At 35.9% G+C, this 24314-nt stretch overlaps 3 protein-coding genes across 3 annotated transcripts; all 3 read right to left on the reverse strand.

Moving 5' to 3' along the window:
- Positions 1-1670: 1670 nt before the first annotated feature.
- LOC126609942 (uncharacterized) lies at positions 1671-3615 on the reverse strand. Its single transcript, XM_050277873.1, has 3 exons — positions 3485-3615; positions 3336-3417; positions 1671-3258 (listed from the first exon to the last, which is right to left on the reverse strand). The coding sequence occupies exons 2-3, from the start codon at positions 3349-3351 to the stop codon at positions 2102-2104; spliced, it is 1173 nt and encodes a 390-aa protein (XP_050133830.1). The 5' UTR covers positions 3352-3417; positions 3485-3615; the 3' UTR covers positions 1671-2101.
- Positions 3290-7127, reverse strand: LOC126609941 (uncharacterized). The gene is made up of 2 exons (XM_050277872.1): positions 6182-7127; positions 3290-5333 (listed from the first exon to the last, which is right to left on the reverse strand). The coding sequence occupies exon 2, from the start codon at positions 4567-4569 to the stop codon at positions 3664-3666; it is 906 nt and encodes a 301-aa protein (XP_050133829.1). The 5' UTR covers positions 4570-5333; positions 6182-7127; the 3' UTR covers positions 3290-3663.
- Positions 7128-20009: 12882 nt separating this feature from the next.
- Positions 20010-23747, reverse strand: LOC126612119 (beta-glucuronosyltransferase GlcAT14B-like). The gene is made up of 4 exons (XM_050280430.1): positions 22895-23747; positions 22701-22776; positions 22461-22576; positions 20010-20873 (listed from the first exon to the last, which is right to left on the reverse strand). Exons 1-4 carry the CDS (start codon positions 23472-23474, stop codon positions 20359-20361), a joined length of 1287 nt encoding a protein of 428 aa, XP_050136387.1. The 5' UTR covers positions 23475-23747; the 3' UTR covers positions 20010-20358.
- Between the last annotated feature and the right edge of the window lie 567 nt (positions 23748-24314).

Genomic DNA, 24314 nt, shown 5'->3' on the forward strand with positions numbered 1-24314 from the left:
AATTATTAATTTTTCTGGGCTAAGAGGATCGGCAAGAACGAAAAGATGGAGCAAATAGCTCATAATTAACTACATCATTTGCTTCCACGATTGAAGATTCTGTTATTGAAGTGAATTTAACTTACAAAGTTTTTTTGGTCTTTTATGAAAGTGTTGATCGGAAAAAGTTTATATGGTTTTCTTTTATTAATTATGTGGAGGACCACAGGCAGCAAAATATGGCATACAGGAAAAAAAGAGAGGAAGAAAGTGGGTTGTGGTCTTATAATTTTAGCATAATATTATTTTGAATTTTTATTACAAATGATCTCTGGAATTTATCTAGTTCATCAAGATGGTCCCTGAATTTGAAAATGGGTAATGCTAGGGAGACTAAATTTGGATACTAAATTTGCAAACCAAATGATGTGTCACTAATAGGAATAAGCATGTTTATCAACATTTAAATAATAAACCAATTATCAATTTACATATTTTTTAGTTTTCAAAATTTTGTCTTTAAATTTAGTCTCCCTAACATTACCCTTTGAAAATCAATCAATATGATCCCTGAAAATGGATGATGCAAATCAATGTCGTCCTTCTGTTTAAATTCCGGTAAAAATTATGTTAGTGTGCTAACGTCGCACATTGTAGGCCCCATACTCCAATACATGGTGCCATGTGAATTAGAAAAAGTTCATTTTTAATTAAAAAAACAAGAAATGTGTTTAAAAATTAAAAAAAAAATATTCTAAAAAAATATATCTCTAATATCTCAAATTGTCGTCGTCGTCTTCGTCTTCGCACCCAGCCAAACCCATATTCTGTCTCCTTGACTTCAACCGGTAGTTTTTGGTACCAATCAGTGATTTGCTGCTTTACTTTGTCACCTCCATAACCTTTCCAAAAACTAGATTGCTTCGACTAACATAGAAGACACAACTACAAAAACAATCTTCTTCTCCAACACTACGACCACGACCACCCTTCTCCGATCGCACCACGAACAAATCCATGGCCGACCGAGGAGGGGATGCGGCACGAACAATCAAATCAGCGAAGTTGAGAGAAGAAGAAGAAGCAAAGCAGCGGCTCCACCGCCCGAGAAGCCGGAGCTGCACGATTGTTGCGGCAATGGATGATTCCGGTGTGTGTGGAATGTGTATTCTGATAGGATCATACATGGAATAAGGAGGAAATGCAGGGAATTAACATAAAGTAAAGAGACAATTGCAGGAAATTAACATAGAGAGAAAGGGGGATCGCGGGAAATTAAAGAGTAAGGGAAAGAAGCAACTATGTTCATTCATTCATCCACCCCTTTGCGACGGTGGAGAGATTGAAATTCGTGTGCTCTAGCTTTTTGGCGACTCTTGACGGCCCCAACGAGAAAGGATGGAGTCGAGTTTTTTCTTTTTCGTCTTTTACTTTTTATTTTTTTATTTAAATAAAAACTTAATTTTAATCCACATGTCATAAAAATATTGGATAGTGGGGGCTCACAATGTGCCATGTTAGCACACTAACACAATTTTTAAACGAAATGACGACATTGATTTGTACTACTCATTTTCAGAGATGGCATTGATCGATTTTCAAATTTAGGGACAATCTTGATGGATTAGGTCAATTTCAGATACTATTCATGATAAAAACCTTATTATTTTCTGAGCACATATTTTATTTCAACCCAAAAGATTGAGAGGAGACACGTGCCCCTTGGTCCTCTATTAGCTTAGTCATTGGCTATGTATCATAATCAAGGTATTAAATATCGGTAATATCGGAAATATCAGTAGTCCGAAAACACGGAAATATCGATGGAAATATCGGGATAATATCGATATCGATAAAAATTACATGGAAACCACGGAAATTGTAAGAAAAACTTGGAAATTTTTATTGAAACTTTGCAGGATGTTTATTTAGTCAATTATCTATTAGTTTATCACAAAAAATTGGAAGGAAATGCATTGCATGATGGATTTAACATTATCAAGTTGATTATATAGCGAGCTGACAAACATTGTGAGTGTAGAAAATATGTAGTAATTAATGAAAGAAGTCTAAACACACCATAATCATTTATATATAATGAATTAGTACAATATTTTACACTTTAGTACCACATAGAGTTCCTATGAGGTTCAAATTTTTCACTATCTTCATCATCTCTATGTGTAGAGTGAGTGTATTGTGAAGAGTAGTTATCAAATGATAAATCCCCAAAATAGTTTTGCATGTAATTGTTAACATGCCACCCATATGGATCCGAGATTGGTTGAGGTTGTCCATAAGCAAAATCATTTGAAGATTGAGTCTGGGATTGTTTCCATGAGTCGCTCGATTCCATCCTAACAGGAATGGGATATGAAGGGTAGGGAAATGGTTGGTTATGAGTATAACCATAGTTACTACTTCCCACTCCAACAAAGTCCGAAATTCTAGATAACGAGTCATCTTCTTGACTTGACAAAATCCCCTTGCCTCTTTCTCTACGAGTATAGTCCTTTCCTATGGCACCAATTCCTGGTCCTGCCCGCCTACTGCCATGGTCATCATCCTGTGTTGCATGCGTGATGTTTGCCTCACCAGTGAAGGGGGTCATAAATCCGGGAGGTGGTCCATAATAGTTTCCATATCCACCACTACTACCTCCAGCTCCACTACCTCCAGCTCCACTGTATCCTTCATCATTCCCACCTCCAGTGGTAGGTGAGTCTCCTGATCTTGTACTAGAGCTATCATTAGTATCAGCACGATGTTGTGGTTGTGTAGGATTGGACGAAGGTGGAATTCCAGTGTTTCTTGGTCTTGGGTGCAAAAGTTCTTCCAAAGAGTCAGCGTTGCTAGATCCCACCTCCTCCTCTAATACTCTTTCTACATTTATCCCTTCATTACGTGCTTCTTCAGCAACTTTGGGAGCTGGGTTGCCTTCATCATCATTTAAATGAAGAGGTCTAATCCATTGATAAAGTTGGTTACCCTCTGTATCATCATCTTCACCAACAATATCAAACACATCTAGTGGGTCACCACGGTTGACATGATCTATTTCTGCTTCCTTATCTCGAATTTGAAGCTTCATGTTGTAGTAGCAATAAACTAATTTTTCCAACCTACTATGAGCCAACCTATTTCTTTGCTTTGTGTGTATGAGTGCAAATGTGCTCCAATTTCTTTCACAAGCAGATGAGGAAGCTGTTTGTGATAATACTTTGATTGCTAACTTTCTCATAGTTGGTGCATCGGTCCCATACATGATCCACCATTCAGCTACAATGAAAAACAATGTTGATAAGCCTAATAACTCGAACAAATTCTATTATAAACTTATAGTGAAATATGTTTACACTCACTAGGAGACATTGTTGTTCGAGCAGCAATTGATGTTGGTTCTCCAAAAGTTCTTCTTGCATCTTTAAACCATGTTAGCTGAATTCAATAAATCGTGTTAGTTTAATCCAACAAAGTAATTATTATAATTTAAGTAATTGTGTACCTCATTTCCAAATTGGCCAACTTCTGGTGATGCAGGGTCCAATTTAGAGTATACATTATGTACAGCACGTATAAGGGCACCATCATCTCCAACACCGGGTCTGTATTGGTATCGAGGATTCAAATAATATGTTGTTCAAAGAAACACATACGCTAATAAGAGAAAAAATATTTATGCAACTAAAGAAATGAATTGCAAATTATGACATAATTTATACCTGCTGCATGCAAATCGTGGTATAATGTTTTATACCATCGGTCATCAATTATCTTTATGGCCCACCTTGCACCAGGTTTTCTTTCCAATTCCTCCTTCACTACACGCATCAACTCATATATTGCCCCCATAGTAGGATACACTTCTGTGTCAACAATCCGTAAAACTTTGTAAAGAGGTTCTAACACTTGGCACACATATTCTGATTGAGTCCAAAAAGCATGATCAAGCACTATACTTTCCACCATACGACCTGCATTTGAGCGGCTCAAATTGTGGTTGGCCCAATCTTCACTAGTGAATAATTGCTTCAACCCTGCTTTCTTCTTAAGTAGGCTGTCTAATGCAATATAGTTGGTGGCGAATCGAGTGGTAGCTGGACGAATAACTTCTCCTTTGCAAAATTCACGCATCTTTGCCAACAACCAACCGTGGTTGTAAATATAATTTGTGATCGTTCTAGCTCTTTTTACAACATTAGCAATATTCTCTCTCTTCCCCATTGCCTCAAACATGAGATTAATACAATGTGCTGCACATGATGTCCAAAACACATTATGATGCTTCATTAACTTTTTTCCAGCTTTAACAAATGCAGAACCGTTGTCGGTCACGACTTGGACAACATTATGCTCTTCCACCTCCATGATTACATCCCTCAATAACTTGTAAATATACTTGTAGTTCTTTATATGGTCTGAAGCATCAACGGACTTAAAAAAAATTGTCTTTCCCTTGGAGTATACCATGAAGTTTATGATAGACAATCTGGTTGGGCCAGTCCATCCGTCACACATGATTGTGCAACCATTAGTTTCCCACTTTGACCTCAACTTGTTAACATACTCGTCAATGTCTTTATGCTCCATTTCCAAATATTTTTTTCTTACCTCATAGGGAGTGGGAGGTTGTACTCCAACACTGGCCTATTGACATCCCAATACCATATTTTTGAAATGATGTGATGATGCCTTCTCAGCAGGGACATTTTCATAGATAAAGAACTTGCTAATTAGACGCCCCATTCCCTCCTTCACATTACCTCCCTTGAAATAACTCCAAACACTCTTTTGACGTGCTTTGGATGAGTTATATAAACTTGGGGCTATTGGTGGTGTTGGTTGTAATTCTCTAAGACTGCCTCCCCGTCTCATTTGTGCACCATCACTTGTCCTGGAACCTTGTCCTCTATTAGGAATTTTATGAAGGTGTTCTCTTTCCCATGCTGACTATTTGGAGGCACGTAATGCTTGTTTGAAATTGCGCCGTTCTTCAGGTCCCATGTCATCATCACATTCGTCCTCATCGTCATCATCATCACTATCAACCGCTTGGCCAATGACTTCTTCTCGTAGCCCAGCTCGAATATTTTCCATTCCATATGTTTTCTTTTCCTTCTGGTGTTTTTTATTTTTTAATAATGTGGTGATGAATGCCTTCACTTCTGGGGGGACACTATCGCATCGTTGGACATTATATCCTGGATCTAATCCACTAAGATGGTGCTTAAGTCGTGTCACTCCGCCACTCTTCATTACATGACCACAATATTTGCAAATTGTGCCATGTTTGTTTCCGTCTATTGGGTCTCCATGTTCCCAAGCTGGATCACGTTTAGACATCTTAAACGTACCTGTATTTATTTTGCATGGAAATTATGCAATTATTTTTTGGCCAAAAAATATAGTAGTGACGGTTATATAAGAGAACCTAAATAATAAAGTTATTCTACAAAAGAATTAAATAGGAAGTAAACAAAATGATTGTAAGGTGTAGAAATTATAAAAAGAATATGGAATAATAAAACCTAATATTAATGAATAATAACCAGTTTGATAATAAAATAATAAATAACATTAAACATATTAAAATTATCCTAGGGAATAATTATACAACATTACTTAATTACTTCAAAAAATTAACATATTATTTGGTTCTTAGATCACATGCACAGGTCCACACAAATTTTTTTGTATAATTAACCTCCTTATATATGTACATTATCTATATATCCAACTTAACTAGTGTTTGTATTATATATTATTACAAATTGTTAAGAATTAATAAAGTGTTCTAGACAAACTTCTTTCTTTTTTAGTGTTTTAAAACCTTTTTCTTTTTTTTTCTTTTTTTTTGAGAAAAGTGTTTTAAAACTTTTTAAAATTGTTTATTCTTTCCTTTTCTTTTCCTTGCCGTCTCTTTTATATTCTTTGAAAATGGAGACTAAAAGGATTGATTATGGACCCTTTTCGTGGGAGGTATGTAGAAATTGTTTAATCAAAATGGATAATCAGGAGCAAACGAGTTCGAACAAAGCCATAAAGCAAAGTTAGTAAATGTTTTGCCCCTCTTTTGGTGTTGGAAAGTTCATTTACGATAGTGTGAGGATGTGAAAATTAAATAATCTCATGCATGGGTCCGCACAAATTTTTTTGTTGTTGTATAAATTACAATAATATAAATGTAAGTTTGTAAACTTACCTTAAATGTAACAAATCTGGAACTTTCGATGTCGTACGTAGCAGCAGCAAAACCTCGACGATCCTCTGCAGCTTGCCGTCTGTGAATAAATGAGAGAGAAAAGGTTTTGGAAAGGATCTGAAAGGGCTAAGGGAAGAAGAAGAAACGGAAATGTGTAATAAAGGTTTTTCAATTTTCGAAGGGTCAAAAAATGTGTGATGATCTGATACTCCACCTCTGGGACGCACACGGTTTTGAACTTTTGGCAGTGTTTTTTTTTTACACACACACATGGGTTTGACAGTGAGAAACCACTCCACCATACATTTTTGTCTTGTCACTGTTTTTTTCACACACGGATATATCTTTTTGTCTTATCAAGATTTTTTTTCACGGAAAATGATTCTCATGTGATTTGAAGGTGTAAGGCTACATGCCTGTATGGCAGTATGGGCATATGACAGTTTGGTTCAGTTTCAGTGGGTTTTCTTTGGATTTATTTGCAAAATTATTGGCACACACACACTCACACTAACCTAACATCTCACAGTCACAGGCACATTATTTTCACATCTTTTCACCTCTGGGTGCAAAATTATTTTCACCTATTTTCACCTCTGCAACACTCTGCAACACACACATTCACCTATTTTCACCTCTGCAACACTCTGCAACACACACACACACACACACGATGCAACACGCACACACGCACACGCAACAAGCACACACACACGCAACAAGCACACACACACGCACACGCAACAAGCACACACGAACACGCACACACGCATACCTTTCTGGATCCTTCTCTCTCTCCCTCGGTCTCTCCGTCTCCTTCTCTCCCTCGGTCTCTCCGTCTCCTTCACACGCACACGCAACAAGCAGAGAACACAGAGCCTTCCGTCTCCGTCTCTCCCTCGGTCTCTCCGTCTCCTTCTCTCTCTCGGTCCGGTCTCTCCGTAGTCCGTCCAATATGTTGGGTCACCTCATCACCTCAGACTCTCTCGAATCTCGATCTCGATCTGGATCCTTCCCTCAGTCTCTCCATCCTTCTTCTTCTCCCTCAGTCTCTCGAACTCGATCCTTCTCCGGTTCTCCCCCCCTCATCTCTTCTCTGCAACTCCGCCGAGTTGCTTGGGGCCTTTTTACGGTCTCTCTACACCCTGGGGGACGTGATTTTGCTGTTGTTCAGCTCGTACCCACCACCTGTGGTTTCCTCCTCCCTTTCTCACCTCCCGGCGGCGGCGACAACGACGAATATCGCGATATTTTAAAGATATTTTAATTTTACTCAAAAAAATATCGGCCGATCAAAAAAACAATATTATCGGCGAAATATCGCCGATAATATCGATTTTTAAGACATTGATCATAATGCATCTGTTACGATGACGAGAGATATAGATACAAACTGATATATTCTTGACTACACAAGACATGATACAGTTAAAAAAATATTTATCACCGACTACACATCAAATTTCTCTCGAACAAAAACAATAGAATATATGCAATTGACGTGAATTGTATGGAAAACAACTGTGGGATGTGGGGCCACTATTTGATTCAATACATGTGTGTAAATTGCCCTTCATTCATAGACCATAAAAACATGTAAAATGTTTTGGTGCAATCATTTTACATGAGTCCACAACTTTGTGTTTTACTAGTTGCAGCAAATTACCCTAATGTTGATGTCAAGTCCCTTTCAACATTTACCACCATGCACTAGAGTGCTTAATTCACTTCCATCAATGAGAGAGAACCAAATGTTAACAAAAAAAGAGAAATACAAGTGTTTTTTGGTCTAATTATTTTTTTTTTCTTTTTAGAGTTAATAATTTTTGAGGCAATAAGGTTAGCCGACGGTGAGAGTGGATGTAGAGTGATGGGTAAGAGTATGCTAGATCTAGAATTCAGGATCCTACAATATAACCAAAATTAAAATTTCGTAGAGGCAACAAGCTAGTTTAAAATCTTTTGGTGGACGCCAGTAGGGATGACCTATGGGTACCCGTTTAGCTAAATGGATGTTCATTTAAGTGTGAAATATGTGCTAATTGTGGTGGCGAATGGTAGTTTTTGTGCTCGTGATAATGAAATATATAATGCATCACTGAAGGGATCACACCACACAACTTGAAGAGTAATGTTTATAAAATAAGTACTTACAAAATTATAAAAGTTTAGGTAAAAATAAAAAGAAAGATTTTTTCCCCTGGGATGGGCGTAAATTCTTAGGTGTAATCGAGCTTATCTCTCTCATGTGAGATTTTTTGGTGTAAATTGGATGTAAGGCCGCCATGTGAAATGAGATCCGAAATATAGAAAAGGGAATACTCTTTAAAATAAATATAGAGAGAGAGAGAGAGAGAGAGAGAGAGAGAGAGAGAGAGAGAGGGGAATATATTTTAGAATAGAGAGAGAGAGAGAGAGAGAGAGAGAGAGAGAGAGAGAGAGGGGAATATATTTTAGAATCTCCATCTCCACGCGTGGGGAATGTATGGATGGCTCCAAAGCTGATAGGGTCATGGGCTTCAAGGCATTGGCATAAACCCAATGAAATATATCCAATAATCCAAATGATGGCAATCAAGGAAAAAGAAACCCTAAATATAATATGACGTGCAAAACAAGTTCGAAAATCTGCAATATTATTACATAGATGTATGAAAAAAATAGCTATATTTGATCCAAAAGTTGCACAGAATCAAACATGTTTTCTTTGGATTTCCTCTTTCAAAATATCCATCTTTCCAGCAGTTCTTACTCTCCCATCAGGCCATCAACATTTCAAGACACTTTTACTGAAGCATACGAAATGCTTTTGGATCAAAATTGTCTCACTTTTCATGGGAAGTTGATAATTTCTTCATTGAAAATTTCATCGCTAAGAACCATGCATTTTGTTGTAGGTATACACTACAAGTTAAATTCTGGGATTAGTTCTAATATACGACGAATATTAGAAAAGAAAACATGAGTCTAACATCTCTTTCCTTTTCTTTTGACTGGCCAATGGAAAAATGAACCCTGTAAGTTACTAGTGAGTTTCTAACGTACGTGTGTGTGGTTAGGCCAGTGTTCCAAACTTTAAATAACATATTTAATTTTGAAGAATGATTAATTAAGTTCATTAGAATATGCCAATTTATCTCACTTTATGTAATCACAGGAAAATTCCTTGCAAATTAAAAGCAAACTTCGTGGTAATGTATATTTAATTTCCTTATATTGTGAAAAAAACCTAACATTCTCCCAGTACAGAAAGAAACATGCATGGCTATAAATATGGGGTTATCTAAGGTCTTGAAACCATAATCAACACAAAACAAAGAAGATATAAAAGAGGTTTGAGGGGTTCATGTTGCAAGAGAGATGGCATGAGCTACGCTCAAGCTAGTAGCATGTTCCATCCTCTTGCGACATGGAACCCTTTATATCTTTATCCAGATGTAGTAATTTCTTTATTTTATTAAAGAAAAATGCAGCATTCTCCAAATTCATTGAGAGGAAGGGAGAGAGGGAGAGATCTCTAGAGATATGATGAATTAAAATTGGTTGGGAGATTTATGTTCGCAGGAGAGATGGCACTAATTGTGCTACAACTACAAGCAATTGTTGCCATCTTTCCCGTGACCAAAAAGCTCTACACAACTTCAACGACCTTGATCTTTCTCTACGACATTTTGGGGTTTTTTGATTCCGACATGATTTTTATCTTATGGTTGTAGATTAATTATCTGAATATAATATATATATATATAGTATCAGTTACTAATTAAGCTTGACTTTGTCAAGATATGATTGTTTTAGCTAGACATCTACTGTACTGTCTCTTTCATGCCTAAATATAAAGCTGCCTCATGAGGATTTTGGAGAAGAGATCTAGCCAGCGGATCGAAAAACAGTTCTAAAAGCGAGATCGGAATATCAAAGCGCAGGTCGTAGGTGAGATGGCTCCGAATGCCATGTATATTGGTAGTAGCTGCGGTTGCAGGCTATATATAGCTAGCCAATTCGGGGCAGCGAGTTTCATCTCTCCTCGACTGAAGCCTCTAGCGTTTTGATTACGCAGAAAAGAAACCCATCTTTAATTTTTTTTGCATGCTTGGAGAAAGAGCAGGTGAAGTAATATTATTTTACCCTTTTTTCTGTATTTTGTTGTCTGTTTTGAGTTTTGGCGTCATGCGTATATTATTGTACTCTAAGATTTTGTTTAAGAACTAAACCAATCTTCTTGGATCAAACCTTCATTGGATCAATGGATCATGGTAAATGCTTATATACATGCTAGGGATCGAAAAGACAGAAAGTATGTGTGTAATTTGTGCCGAAAAATAGAAGAAAAAGCAAAAGTACCTACAAAATGTTTTTCCAAGATCCAAATGCACATCGGTTTTTCCTCTCCTTTTAGCTAGATCTGGCCACCTGCGACGTCCACTTCTACACAGGCAATGGAGAAACGCATGGACTGGTTGGCGGGGGTTTTGATCATTAGCTAGGTAGTGAAGGACTCAAGCACATGATTTCCTCTGAGAAGGGTATATTTGTCCAGATGAAGAGCTAATTGGAGATCTTCTGTTCACAAGGTTCACTGCAAGTTTAGTCATTTAACATGTGATTGCAGTATTAATTAGAACTTAGTAATCATCGTATGCCTGCAACTGGTGTTTGTATCTTTTGCTAAATATTCAAGCAAGCTATTGTTTGGAGATAGCAGCAAATTAGCCTTTTTAATCTTAGTTTAATTGATTTGACTTTAATTTTTCTAGGCCGGAATATTATTGAACAAATATATATGTGTATGTGTATGTACAAGTTGTTAAACAATGATCTTTTCGTTCCGGTGCTGTGCTCCATATAAGATTCAATCAACTAATGATCCCTGAAGGCACAATTTCTTGCATAGCATATGATTCAATTAAATAATGATCCGATTTGAGGCATCAATGATTTCATGATATATGCTTTTAGGAGTTCTTTTCGTAGGGTTGGGAGCTTCTCCCTCTATCTAGCATTCTAGGTGGTGGTGGCTTCAACTGTCAATTCATAAATTTCCAATCAGTTAAGTTCATGTTTACTGTTTTTTTATTTATAAGCATTTAACTGATCTTCATTGCAGCAGAAAGTTTTTTTTTTTTCTTTCTCATTACAGTTGCATGGTAGACTTTTCTTTAAATTAATAGATGGTAAAGAGGTAAATCTAGGTTGGTCATGATGAGGTTTTGACGAGGGATATATTTTGGTTTGATCATACCCTTGAGTCTGTTAATGATCATTCTAAAGATGTGAGAGACTGACATATTACTGCATTAACTCACTTTTTTTTACTTAGTCTATTAGATTACCCACCGTAGCTTTCGTTTTTGTGAGATTTTTCTTTTGATATGCACCCCTAATATGAGACTCATGTTAGCAACTATTTGTACATGCCGAGAACTGACGGCAACAACTATCCTCTCCAAATCATGAAGACTTGATGCAACTACTTCTTAAGTTGTACACAAGAGAATATTGTAATTAGTGCGTTTATTTTGGAATATGATTGTATAAACTTAATTAAAGGAGAATCTGAATAGGATTTGGATCAAATCCTCATAGATTTTGTGTTACTTGTAATGCAAGAAAATCCATCATGATTAGTATAAATAAAGGTTCAAGGCCAGAGATGAACATACAATTCTCATACATCTGAGTCATTCTCGCTCTCTCACCACTTTCAAAGTTAGTTCTACGTACAATGAATAACTTTTTTTTCATAATGAGCTTTGATCACGAGACAAATATTTTTGTTGACGTATATGGGTTCTGGAATCTAAATAGGAAAACTTTATAAGGAAAAAAAATATCAAAACTGGAAGAGAAACATCATGATAAAGAGTTAAGCAATAGCAATTGATACTAGCACATCCTGGAATTATAAAGCAATTTCATTATGATCTAATTATTAATTTTCTGGACTAAGAGGATCGGCAAGAACAAAAAAATGGAGCAAAGAGCTCATGAATTAACTACATCATTTGCTTCCACCATTGATTATTCTGTTCTTCAAGTGAAATTCACTCACAAGGTTTTTTCTGGCCTCTTATGGAAGTGGTGATGGGAAAAAAGTTTATAAGGTTTTCTTTTATTAATTATCTGGAGGACCATGGCATACAGGGAAAAAAAGGAAGAAAGAGGCTTGTGGTCTTATAATTTTAGCATAATATTATTTTATGAGCACATATTTTATTTCAACCCAAAAGACTGAGAGGAGACACGTGCCCCTTGGTCCTGGACTACAGAAAACATGATACAGTTATAAAAAAGGAGTAATTAGGTTTTCATCCTTATTTTTACTACTCTATTGATTAAAACCTTATTACTTTTCAATTTTTGATCAAGGTCCTTTGTATTAATAATATCATTAATTATTTCAATAATAAAATATTTTTTATTTCTAAATATATTCATTTAATATTAAAAATATTACAATTAGTATATTTATATTTATGGCTAAATTTTTTATCATATATTTTTATTTTTAGTTTGTACCCATTTTTAATTTGCAACCCTTTTTTAATTTGTACCAATTTTCCTTTCAGTTTTAATTTGTACCCATATATTAATTTCTTTTTGTGCCCATATTTTTTAAAGTTTTATTTGTATTGTACCCATATTTTTTTATTTATTTGTACCCATTTTTATTTTTGCTAAATGTACCCATTTTGAAGAATGTATCCATGTTTTGATACAATAATTTTTTGGTTATTTTTTATGAATGTATCCATGTTTACACACACACACACAATAGTATATTTATATTTTAATATTTTTAATCCCACAAATTATGGTTTTTTATTTAAAATCTCATTACTATAAACAACTATAAATTTTAATTTTTAATTTAAAAAATATAGTAACGTACATAGAAATAAATTATCAATTAATTTCAGGGACTTGGATCAAAAATTGAAAACCAACAAGGTTTCAGTCAAAGACTATTCATAACTAGGGACCGCATCCAAAGTCTCCCTATAAAAAAATATATATTACCTTACACATCAAAATTTCTCTCAAACAAGAACAATAGAACATATGCAATTGACATGAATGGTATGGAAGATAACTGTGGGATATGGGGCCACTATTTGATTCAATAACGTGTGTAAATTGCCTTGTATTCATAGACCATTTAAACACAAAAATTGTTTTGGTGCAATCATTTTACATGAGTCCACAACTTTCTGTTTCGCTAGTTGCAGCAAACCCTATTGTTGATGTCAAGTTCCTTTCAACATTTACCGCTATGCGTAGTGTTCTTAATTGCCTTCCATCAATGAGAGTGAACCAAATCTTAACAAGAAAGGAGAAATACATGTTTTTTTTTTTTTGTCTATTTAATTTTGTTTCCTTTTTAGAGTAAATACTATTTCAGAGGTACTAAGGTTAGTAGACGGTGAGGGTGGGTGTAGAGTGATGATAGGTAAGAGTAGGCTAGATTCAGAACTCAGAACGCTACAATATAACAAAAAAATATAATTTATCAAAGGCAACAATTGAGTTTTGAAATTTTTTGGTGGACGTCAATGGGATGACCAATAGGTACCCATTTAGCCAAATAGTTGTCCATTTAAGTGTGAAATATGTGCTAATTGTGGTTGTGAATGATGGTTTTTGTGCTTGTGATAATAGAAAATAATACATCATTGAAGGGATCACACGACACGACTTGAAGCGTTACACTTACAAAAGGACTTACAAATTATAAAGGTTTAGGTAAAAATAAAAAGAAAGACTTTCCCCGTGGGGTGGGCATAAATTCTTGGGTCTAATTGAGCTTATATCTCTCATGTGAGATTTTTGGGTGTAATTTGATGTATATTCATCATTTGAAATCAATCCGAAATATAGAGAGGGAATACTCTTTTAAAAATTATATATAAGGTGAACTGTCAATTTAGTCTCTAAATTATCACCTAAGTAAAAATTAGGTCCTTAAACTATTTTTTTTCTAGAAAAATCAGTCCTTGAATTATAAAAATCTGCCAATTGCATTCTTAATATTAAAGTCGAAGCTACTATATTCAAGTCTCCGTTAATTTAAGTCACGTTACTTGTATGTGATACACATTGGAGGGTAGATTGATAATTTTCCATAGCGAAATAGTATATGAAGTTAACTTTGGAGGGTAAATTAGACGCTAGATTTGCAACCTATATGAAAGGTTTATATGCAACAAAATGTCAGTATTACATTATAAAGTGTGTCAATTGACTTAAGTTGACAAAAAATTAGATAAAATAGCTTTGAATATAATAGTAGTGATGAAATTAGCAATTTTTAATGAATTTAGGAACTTATTACCGAAAAATAATTCAAAAACCTAATTTTCACTAAGCTGATAGTTTAAGTACAAAATTAACTCTTCTCCCAAAAATACACACACAGAGGGGAATGTATGTTAGAATCTCCATCTCCACGCGCGGGAAGGTCATGGATTATTGCTCCAAAGCCGATTGGGTCATGGGCTTCATGCCATTGGCATAACCAATTGAAATATATCCATTAATCCAAATGATGGCAGTCAAGGATAAAGAAACCCTAAACATAATAAGATGTGCAAAACAAGTTCGAAAATCGGCAATATATCAGATGTATGAAACAAGCAGCTATATTTAGATCCAAAAGTTGCACAGAATCAGACAAGTTTTCTTTAGATTTTATCTTTTAAAATATACATCTCTCCAGCTGTTCTTACACTCCCATCAACATTTCAAAACACATTTTACCGCAGCATACGAAATGCTTTGCGGATCAAAATTGATAATTTCTTCATTGAAAATTTCATCGCTAAGAACCACTTTGTTGTAGTAATACTCTGCAAGTTAAATTTTGTGATTAGTTCTAATATACGACAAATATTAGAAAAAGAAAACAAAAGTCTAACATCTCTTTCCTTTTTTTTGACTGGCCAGTGGAAAAATGACCCTGTAATTACTAGTGGCTTTCTAATGTGTGGTTGTTAGGCCAATGTTCCAAACTTTGAAAAACATATTTGATTGATTTTATTCATTAGCATATCTCACTTTATGTATTACTTTATGCGATCACAGGCAATTCCTTGCAAATTAAAAGCAAACGTCATGGTAATGTATAGGTAATTTCCTTGTATTGTGAAAAAACCTAACATTCTCCGAGGACAAACATCGGCCTAGGCTCATGCCTATAAATATGGGGCTATCTAAGGTCTTGAAGCCATTAACACATTCAATAGAGAAACAAATAAGATATAAAGAGGTTGAGGAATTCATGTCGCATGAGAGATGGCACGAGCTGCGCACTAGCTAGCAGTATGTTCCATCCTCTTGCGACATGAAACCCTTTTATTTCTTTATGCATATGTCCTATTTTCTTTATTCTACTAAAGAAAAATGCAACATTCTCCAAATTCAATGAGAGGAAGGGAGAGAGGGAGAGAGGTATTAAGGTTGGGGGATTTATGTTCGCAGGAGAGATGGCACTAATTGTGCCACAATTGTCAATAATTGTTGCCATCTCTTCTGTGACCAAAAAGATCTACACAACTTCTACGACTTTGATATTTCTCTACGACATTTTGGGTTTTTTTCCAACATGATTTTTATCTCGTGGTTGTAGATTAATTATCTGAATAACATCCTATCAGTTACTTAAGCTTGACTTTGTAAGATATGATTGTTTTGGCTTAGCTGGGCATCTACAGTAGATACCATACATTGTTAACCATAATAAAACTTGCGTTAAAAAAGTTGATTCTATTTGGAGCTGAAAATATAATAAAATCGTATGATTAGATGATGCAATTGATGATGATATCATATGATTACAACAGGAGATATGACAGTAAATTTTAGGGGTATGCTATCCACACACCCTTTTTTACTTCATACACACCCTCTTAATTTGTGGCCATCGGATCGACTGAATTAAAGAATATCAAAGGGCAAAAATTAACAAATGGTGTGTGAGAAGTAAAAAGGGATGTGTGAATAGCACACCCCTAAATTTTATATATGGAGACTTTGGATTCGGTCCCTAGCCACTAACATTCTTTGACTTAAATCTTAATTGTATTCAATTTTTTTATCAAAGTCCTTTGACTTTGTACACCTCATTATTGCTATTGATATGTATTTTCATATGTCTGATATTAAGTACTTGACATATTATGGGATTTAAAACCCCATATTGTATGGCATATAAATTAAAAACCCCATATTGTATGGCATATAAATTAAAAACAAATACAATAAAAAAAGAAAATACTCAAAAATTTTGATTGAATAAATAGATAAAAACACGTAACAATATAACTTTAAAATAATAAATGTTCAAAAAAATTAAAAAATGGGTACATTTTATTATAGAATACATACATACACACATATATATACATTATAAATAGATTTTACATTAAAAAATGGATACATTTTACATTAAAAAAATGGTACATTTATCCCAAAAAAAAGGGTACATTTTACATATAACAAAAGTGGTACATTTATAAAGATAAATGGGTACATTATACATAAATTATGAGTATAAATAAAAAAATTTAAAATATGGGCACAAAATGAAATTAATATATGGTACAAACTAAAACTAAAAAGAAAATTGGTACAAAATAAAAAATGGTTGCAAACTAAAAATAGAAATATATGATACTAAGTTTAACCATAAATATAAATATACCAAATGTAACGTCTCTAACACTAAATGAATATATATTAAAAATAAAATTTAATTATGTTGATATGTAAATAATTTATAACTGAAAGAATGACATTCATTAAAAGTTAGGGACCTTGATCAAAAAGTAAATGAAATATGGTTTGAATCAATGCAATAGAAAAAATAAGGATGAGAACCTAATTTCTCCTTTTATGTATTACTGACCAACTATTAATAGTAGTTTTGCAGATCGATTTCATCTCACAACTGTTTTGCGTTGACAAATTTCATGAATAATTCATCAACTAGGTCTAAACTTTGAAAATAAACACATAGTACTGGTGAGAATTGAGATCATATGATGACATAGTTTATATTCGTTTCATAAGTTTATAATATACATATATATATAAAGCTGTACTAAATGTGTGTTATATTCTGTCCCTTATACATGACCATGAGGCTTTAATATTTTCTGTGAGAATTTGGAGTTTATATATTTGTACCTTATGATCGTATAGCTAGCTCGCTAATATCTTATGAATTATTGTGTTTACAACACTAGTACCATGAGGCGAGTTTTGATGCAATGGAAATATTGCTCCTTTGTGACCAAAATATCACCAGTTCGAGTCGTGGAAACAGCATCTTTGCAAAACAAGGATAAGGTTGGATACAATAGACATTCCCCCTCAACCCTCACCGGAAAGTCTCGTTGACTTGGGATCACCCTTACAAGACTAGTACCACTTTAATGAAAGAAGGAAAATGAAGAAATAGTACTATACCGGCTCTTTCATGCCTATATATGAAGCTGCATCATGAGGATTTCGGAGAAGAGATCTAGCCAGCGGATTGAAAAACAGTACTAAAAGCGAGATCGGAATATCAAAGCGTAGGGACTTTGTCGTAGGCGAGATGGCGCCGAATGCCATGTATATTGGTAGGTACGTTCACAAGCTATTTATTGCTATACCCAATTCGGGGCAGCGAGCTTCATCTCTCCTCGACTGAAGCCTCTGCGAAGGGTATATTACTTTGTTCAGATGAAGAGCTAATTGAAGATCTTCTGTTCACAAGGTTCGCCTCAAGTTTAGTCACTTGACATGTGATTGCAGTATTAGCTAGTTAGGACTTCAAAATCATCGTAAGCCTGCAACTGGTGTTTTTCTATCATCTTTTCTTTCCAGTGCTGTCACGGATCCACCCCATATATATCTATGGGGCTATCCTTGAAGGAACTATTTCTTGCATAGCATATGATTCATCAAATAGTGTTCTCATTTGGGGTATCAATGATTTCATGATATATGCTTTTAGGAGTTTCTCAGGGATGGGAAAACTCAATCATTAACCTAAAATGGTATGAGAGTCCACCATTGATGGTTCTGTTCTCCAATTGAAATTAACTTGCAAGGTTTTCTTGGCCTTGTAACTCAAATCATTAACTATGAATGGTATGAGAGTCCACCATTGATCATAATGTATCTATCATTTATCACACAACGAGCGATGTAGATACAAACTGACATATTCTTGATTACACAACAAATAATATAGTTATAAAGAGATATATTACCAATTAATTACAAATCAAAATTTGTCCCGAACAAGAACAATAAAACATATGCAATTGATGTGAATTGTATGGAAAATAATTGTGGAATGTGGGGCCACTATTTGATTCAACGCATGTATGTTACCTTGCATTGATAGACCATATAAACGCAAAAGGTATTTGGGTGCAATCGTTTTACATGAGTCCATAACTTTATGTTTTGCTAGTTGCGGAAAACCCTAATGTTGATGTCAAGTCCCTTTCAACACTTAACCACATGCACGAGTGTTCTTAATTACTTTCCATCATTTGAGAGCGAACCAAATCTTAACGAGCAAGTAGAAATGCAAGTGTATTTTGGTTTAATTAATTTTGTTTCCTTTTTAGAGTTAATGATTTTTCAGAGGCACCGAGGTTAGCCGACAGTGAGGTTGGGTGTAGATGGGTAGGAGTTGGCTAGATTCAGAAATCAAAATTCCTGTGTAAAATTTCTGAAGGCAAAAGTTGAGTTTGAAAATTTTTGGTGGATGGTAGGGATGACCAATGGGTACTCATTTAACTGAACAGACGTTCATTTAAGCATTAAATGTGTTAATTGTGGTGGTGAGTGGTGGTGTTTGTGCTTGTGATGATGGAATATAAAACATCACTTAGAGGGATCACACCATACGACTTGAAGAGTTATGCTTACAAAATTATAAGAGTTTAGGTAAAAATAGAAAGAAAGATCTTCCCCCTAAGGGTTGGCGGAGATTCTTGGATGTGGTCGAGCTTATATCTCCTATGTGACATTATTCAGTGTAATCGAATGTGTGGGTGTGTATATATAGCCTTTAAGGGAAGGGATCCTCATTTTTTTTTATAAAAATAGGAATTAGTTGTTAGGCAAACATCACTTCGAACTTTAAAGACCCGAACCATCTATTTTTTAGGTTGCACCTCATAGATCATCCTTACAAAATATTAGCCAAAACGGAAATATTTGAGGTATCTAATTGAGTTTAAAAAAATGGACAAACACTTTGTTCTCTAGAGAAACATAGAAATTTCATCGTGATAATTAAATAGGCAAACGATTTCTGATTGAATTGAATTTTTATAATTGATGATCTATGAATTAAAATTTACCAAATAAACAATTCGGATCGTTGAAGTTCGATATAAAGTAGGTTCCACAGCTGATCTCCTTTTTTCTTCCAAAAATGAGAATCCTTTTTCTCTTAAAGGGCTTGTGTGTGTGTGTGTACACAGAGAGAGAGAGAGAGAGAGAGAGAGAGAGAGAGAGAGAGAGAGAGAGAGAGAGAGAGAGAGAGAGAGAGAGGAATATATGTTAGAATCTCTCCACCTCCACGCGAGGGGAGGGTCATGGATGGCCCGTCTTCTGCCCCAGGAGGCTGCTAAGCCGATGGGGTCATGGGCTTCAAGGCATAGGCATAACTAAATGAAATACGTCCAATCATCCAAATGATGGCAGTCAAGGGAAAAAAAAAAACCCTAAACATAATAAGACGTGCAAAAACAAGTTCGAAAATCGGCAAAATATCAGATACATGAAACAAACGGCTATATTTAGATCCAAAAGTTGCACAGAATCAGACAAGTTTTCTTTAGATTTCCTCTTTCAAAATATACATCTTTCCAGCAGTTCTTACACTCCCATCATCATTTCAAAACGCATTTTACTGCAGCATACGAAATGCCCGGACCATAAAAAATACAGTATCCAAAAATTCAAAACAAAAAAAAGGTAAATGGGAAATGGTGGGCTAACTAGAAACCAATGGTACATACCATGTCAGCATAGTACGAAGCAATCTAGCTCATCGGAAGTATGTACACACCATTTCCCTGATAATGCTGTATTCTGTCGTCAATTGTAAACTAAATGAACTGATGTGGGGAAGCATTTCAACAAGCTTCAACGAGCAGTTTGAGTTTTTGTCATTTGCACTGGTTTGATCGGAATTTCTCGTTGGATAATAGAGAGCTGATCAAAACTTCGAGCCTTTTTGCTCCAGGGGTAGGCATGAGGACTGTGGTATTGCCAATATCAGAGCATGGATCAGACCCATTGTCCCTTTTTCCTATGCACCAACCACCAGGAACAAGCATACCGGGACCCTTAGACAACAGCTCAGAATCAATTTTGTCAAGCACAGCATCATCTTGGCGAAACTTTCTTGCAAAGGGAGCATTGCTGTCGACCATCCTTTGCATATCTGCAAGGTTAAGGTGGTGAGGATGTTGCTTGGGAGGGTTATCCCACGTTATAAAATGTAGGTCACTATTCACAGTTGTGTTGCGGAACTCTTGAGCGTTACATATGACAGTGTGAAAGTATCCCTCCGGGGATGATAAAAAATTTGCATAGTACATGAGAACAGTTCGTGGTAGGTTGTCCCATCCCCATATGCAGTAATCAACAAAGGGCTTTGAAAGTGCCATCCAAGCAGAACCTATGAAAAGAAAGCAAACATTTGGTTAAAAGAAAACTTACGGCAACAGGACATGTTCCTCAATGTAGAATAAAGGTCGTACCCAGTGCACAAGGCTCCCGCTTTATGCAGGGTCTGGGAGAGGTGAATGTCGGCTAGCCTTACCCCCATTTATGGAGAGGCTGCTCCCAAGTCTCGAACCCGAGACCTACCGCTCATGGGCGAAGGCACTTGCCATCGCACCAAGTGCAACCTCTTTTCCTCAATGTAGAATAAATGGATATTTTTCAAGAGACTCCCTAAGGGCAGGTAGCAGTTGGAGAGGATCAACAGGTGGACAATTGACAGGAAATTGGGAAAATTAACTAAACACCACATTTTGGAAAGTCCAAAACCTATAAAGGCCAAGGCCAGAGTGGTTTGTAAAGACATTAGCTCCCTAGAGGACCTTTAGAATATATGTTTTAACTGTGCAGAGTATATGAAATCCGAGTGTTGTATAAGGATATTAAAGTAGTAAGTGAAATAACAAGCATATTATAGGTAAAGGACAAAAGTTAACAATCAAGCAACATAAAATCAGATTATGTAGATTAATGCTTTGATGTCTATCTGCCAATAAATTGATCATGGTTACCGATCACACATGGTGAGGAGAAAAACACACTAAAACTACTTTTATGCGTAATAGAGAAGATTGGCCATAATAACTAGGGTCCAAATGCACATCCAACTATATAAGTTGTTTTTGGTTCGACTACCCAGAAACAGAAATAGGTGTTTAGAGCCGCAAAAGACAGCAATTTAACACACTTAGCAATGCATTTGCGTGAGTTGATAAAGGTCATTCCTAAAGCGAAGGGATTTTCACACACCCCTTTTAGCTTCTCACAACCCCTCTTTATTTATGACCATCAAATTAAATAAATCAAACAGAATCAACAGCCAGGATTAAACAGGGGTGTGTAAGAGGCTACAAAGGGTGTGTGAAAATCACTTCCCTTCCTACACTGCAACCGTCATTAATTGTTTAGGAATTGCCTTTCAATGAAAACAACCCAAGAGGGCTGATATATCTAGTCTCATCCACTCACTTGAGTTTGAATGTTTCCACACAATCCCATGTTGTTAGCAGTGTAGTTTGCACAATCGCGAAAGCTGAACTTAGGTAGCAAATGATTGATTCCATTGCAAAAAGAAATGTTTCAAAGCAATTTTTTATAGCTCTGAGACATCCTTTGGTATGCAGCACATATTTTTTCTCGGACATCATATTTCATTGAATATCACTAAAAAAAATAGCCGTCATAAATTGACAAAATCAGTCTTCCAGCATAGCTGTTTATTTCCATACCAATTTCAAATCTATAGGCTACTACACTAGTTCATTCACTGAAAATCCAAGCAGAGAAGGAAAATGGTATCTATACCTAACGCTATAAGTATAAATGTACATACTTAAATACTTTAGATATGTTGGGTTTCTAGGTCCCTATGTTAGTTCATTACAAAAAATAAAAGGAAATTCTGGTTATTTATGTGGCAATTATATAGTGATTTTGGTCTGATGTGCTCAACTCTATATGATCTGTTATCTAAAATTTGTACCTGTAAAAAGTTTGAAAGCTGTTGGCACACTCCTTCGCTGTGTAACCCAAAAGACATCGGCTTTCTTGGTCATATACAACCCCGGATCTACAATTATCGGTTTCGCTCTTTGATACCTATAAACAGGCAGCATTACCAAATCAATCACACAACTTTAGTCACTCAGAAAAAGAAATGAAAATAAAAACAGAAACTTTATAAATATAAACAACAAAATAACAAGGGGGACATTATGCATACTCCTTCCACCCAATGTTGCTTGTATGGTCGATGAAGTTAAGATCCCGCGGCAAGTAAGAAAACGTATGCAGCAGATCTAAACAACCAGATTAATCAAAACCCAGTAATTAATTATTCAAATTTAGCACAAAAAACAGTCCAAAATACGAAATTTTAAACGAAAACAGTCCCAAAAATCCCAAATTTAGACTCACCATCCTGAGTAATAAGTGGGTAATCGGAAGCGCTGAGGTTGATGAACCAATCCCAATCGCCGCCTTCCCTCAGCAAAATGGCGGCGGCGTGGAGGGTGTTGGCCACCATAGTCGGTCCCCTGTAAGTGACGAGATTAGCCTTGCTGATCATCTTCACATTCCCAAACTGGACAAAAACGGGGTGGGTAGAAACGTAATTCTGCAGATCCATCCGCTCATCGGGCGGCGACTCGAGGTCCAGGTGGACCACGTAGTAGTTGTGCGGGTGGTAAAGCGCCTGGAGGGTCCGCTTCAGCATGTTTCCGTCGCCGTTAGAGCCGGAGATGAAGTACGCAAAGCGCGGCGGCGGCGGGAGGGAGGAGACGGGAAGCGGGTGGAGCTTGGATTCGATGAAGACAGAGCTGGAGATGGAGAAGGAGCGGTAGAAGGGGAGCAGCGGCGTGCCGTCGGATGACGTCAGGGTGGTGAGGAAGAGGAGGAAGAGAGAGACAATGGAGCCAATCGCCAAGGGGAAGATCCATTTCAGCTCCACTGTTTGGTGGTGCCTCAGATGCGAGTAGTAGCTCTTGAGCTTCTTCATTTTTCAAAATATTCAGAAAATTCAGGTCCTGAATCCCCAAAAAATCCGCAAATGCAACCGACCCAGATTCTGAAACGGGATAATTCTGCTGGGTTATCGAGATGGAGGGGGAAAGGTGGGAGCTTGTTAGCAGGTGTTTGTTGTTTGGTTGGAAGGAAAGTGAGGGAAAAGAAAAGAAACCGAGAGAGAAAATGATATTGGTGGGTGGGAGGATTTGATTAATCAGTTATTAGCTCCTTTAATCAGTGATTAGTGACTAAAGACTTGCTCTTTAGTTTTTCTACCGAGTTGGGTTAATGGGGGGATTATATATAGTGAAGGACTGAAAGGATTGGATTGGATTTGGATTAATGAGTTTGTACCGTATAGGACAAAAGAAAGGTCCCCGGATGAAAAAAGTTTTCAGTACGCCGGATACACAATTCGCTTTCGAAGTATTATAATTCAGTTTATTGAAAATAAAATTTCTAAGTTTTCAACGTCTAAAATTATATTATTACACTTGAATTATTGAATCCTTTTTACAATATACTGAAAATTTTCTCTTTCAAAAAAACAGAGACAGAGACGGACTAATTTGTCCGACTGCCGTGACAATAGGTGCTAAATTCTAAATTGTGATAGGGAGGGACTACTAAGTTGGACTAGAAGTTACAAAATTACAAATTTCAGGATCCATCTATATATGCGTTTTTTTAGATTTGAAAATGATTTAAATTAGGAAAGAAATCTAAGCTCTAACGGGATTTAGGATTTGATTATTTAAGTTGGAAAACAGTCAAAAAAACGTTGTGCCGTTTTCCAACTTGAACAAAAAAACATGGGATTCATAAGGTAAAA

Source organism: Malus sylvestris, chromosome 17 (assembly GCF_916048215.2).
Source record: "Malus sylvestris chromosome 17, drMalSylv7.2, whole genome shotgun sequence".
Taxonomy (NCBI): Eukaryota; Viridiplantae; Streptophyta; class Magnoliopsida; order Rosales; family Rosaceae; genus Malus; species Malus sylvestris.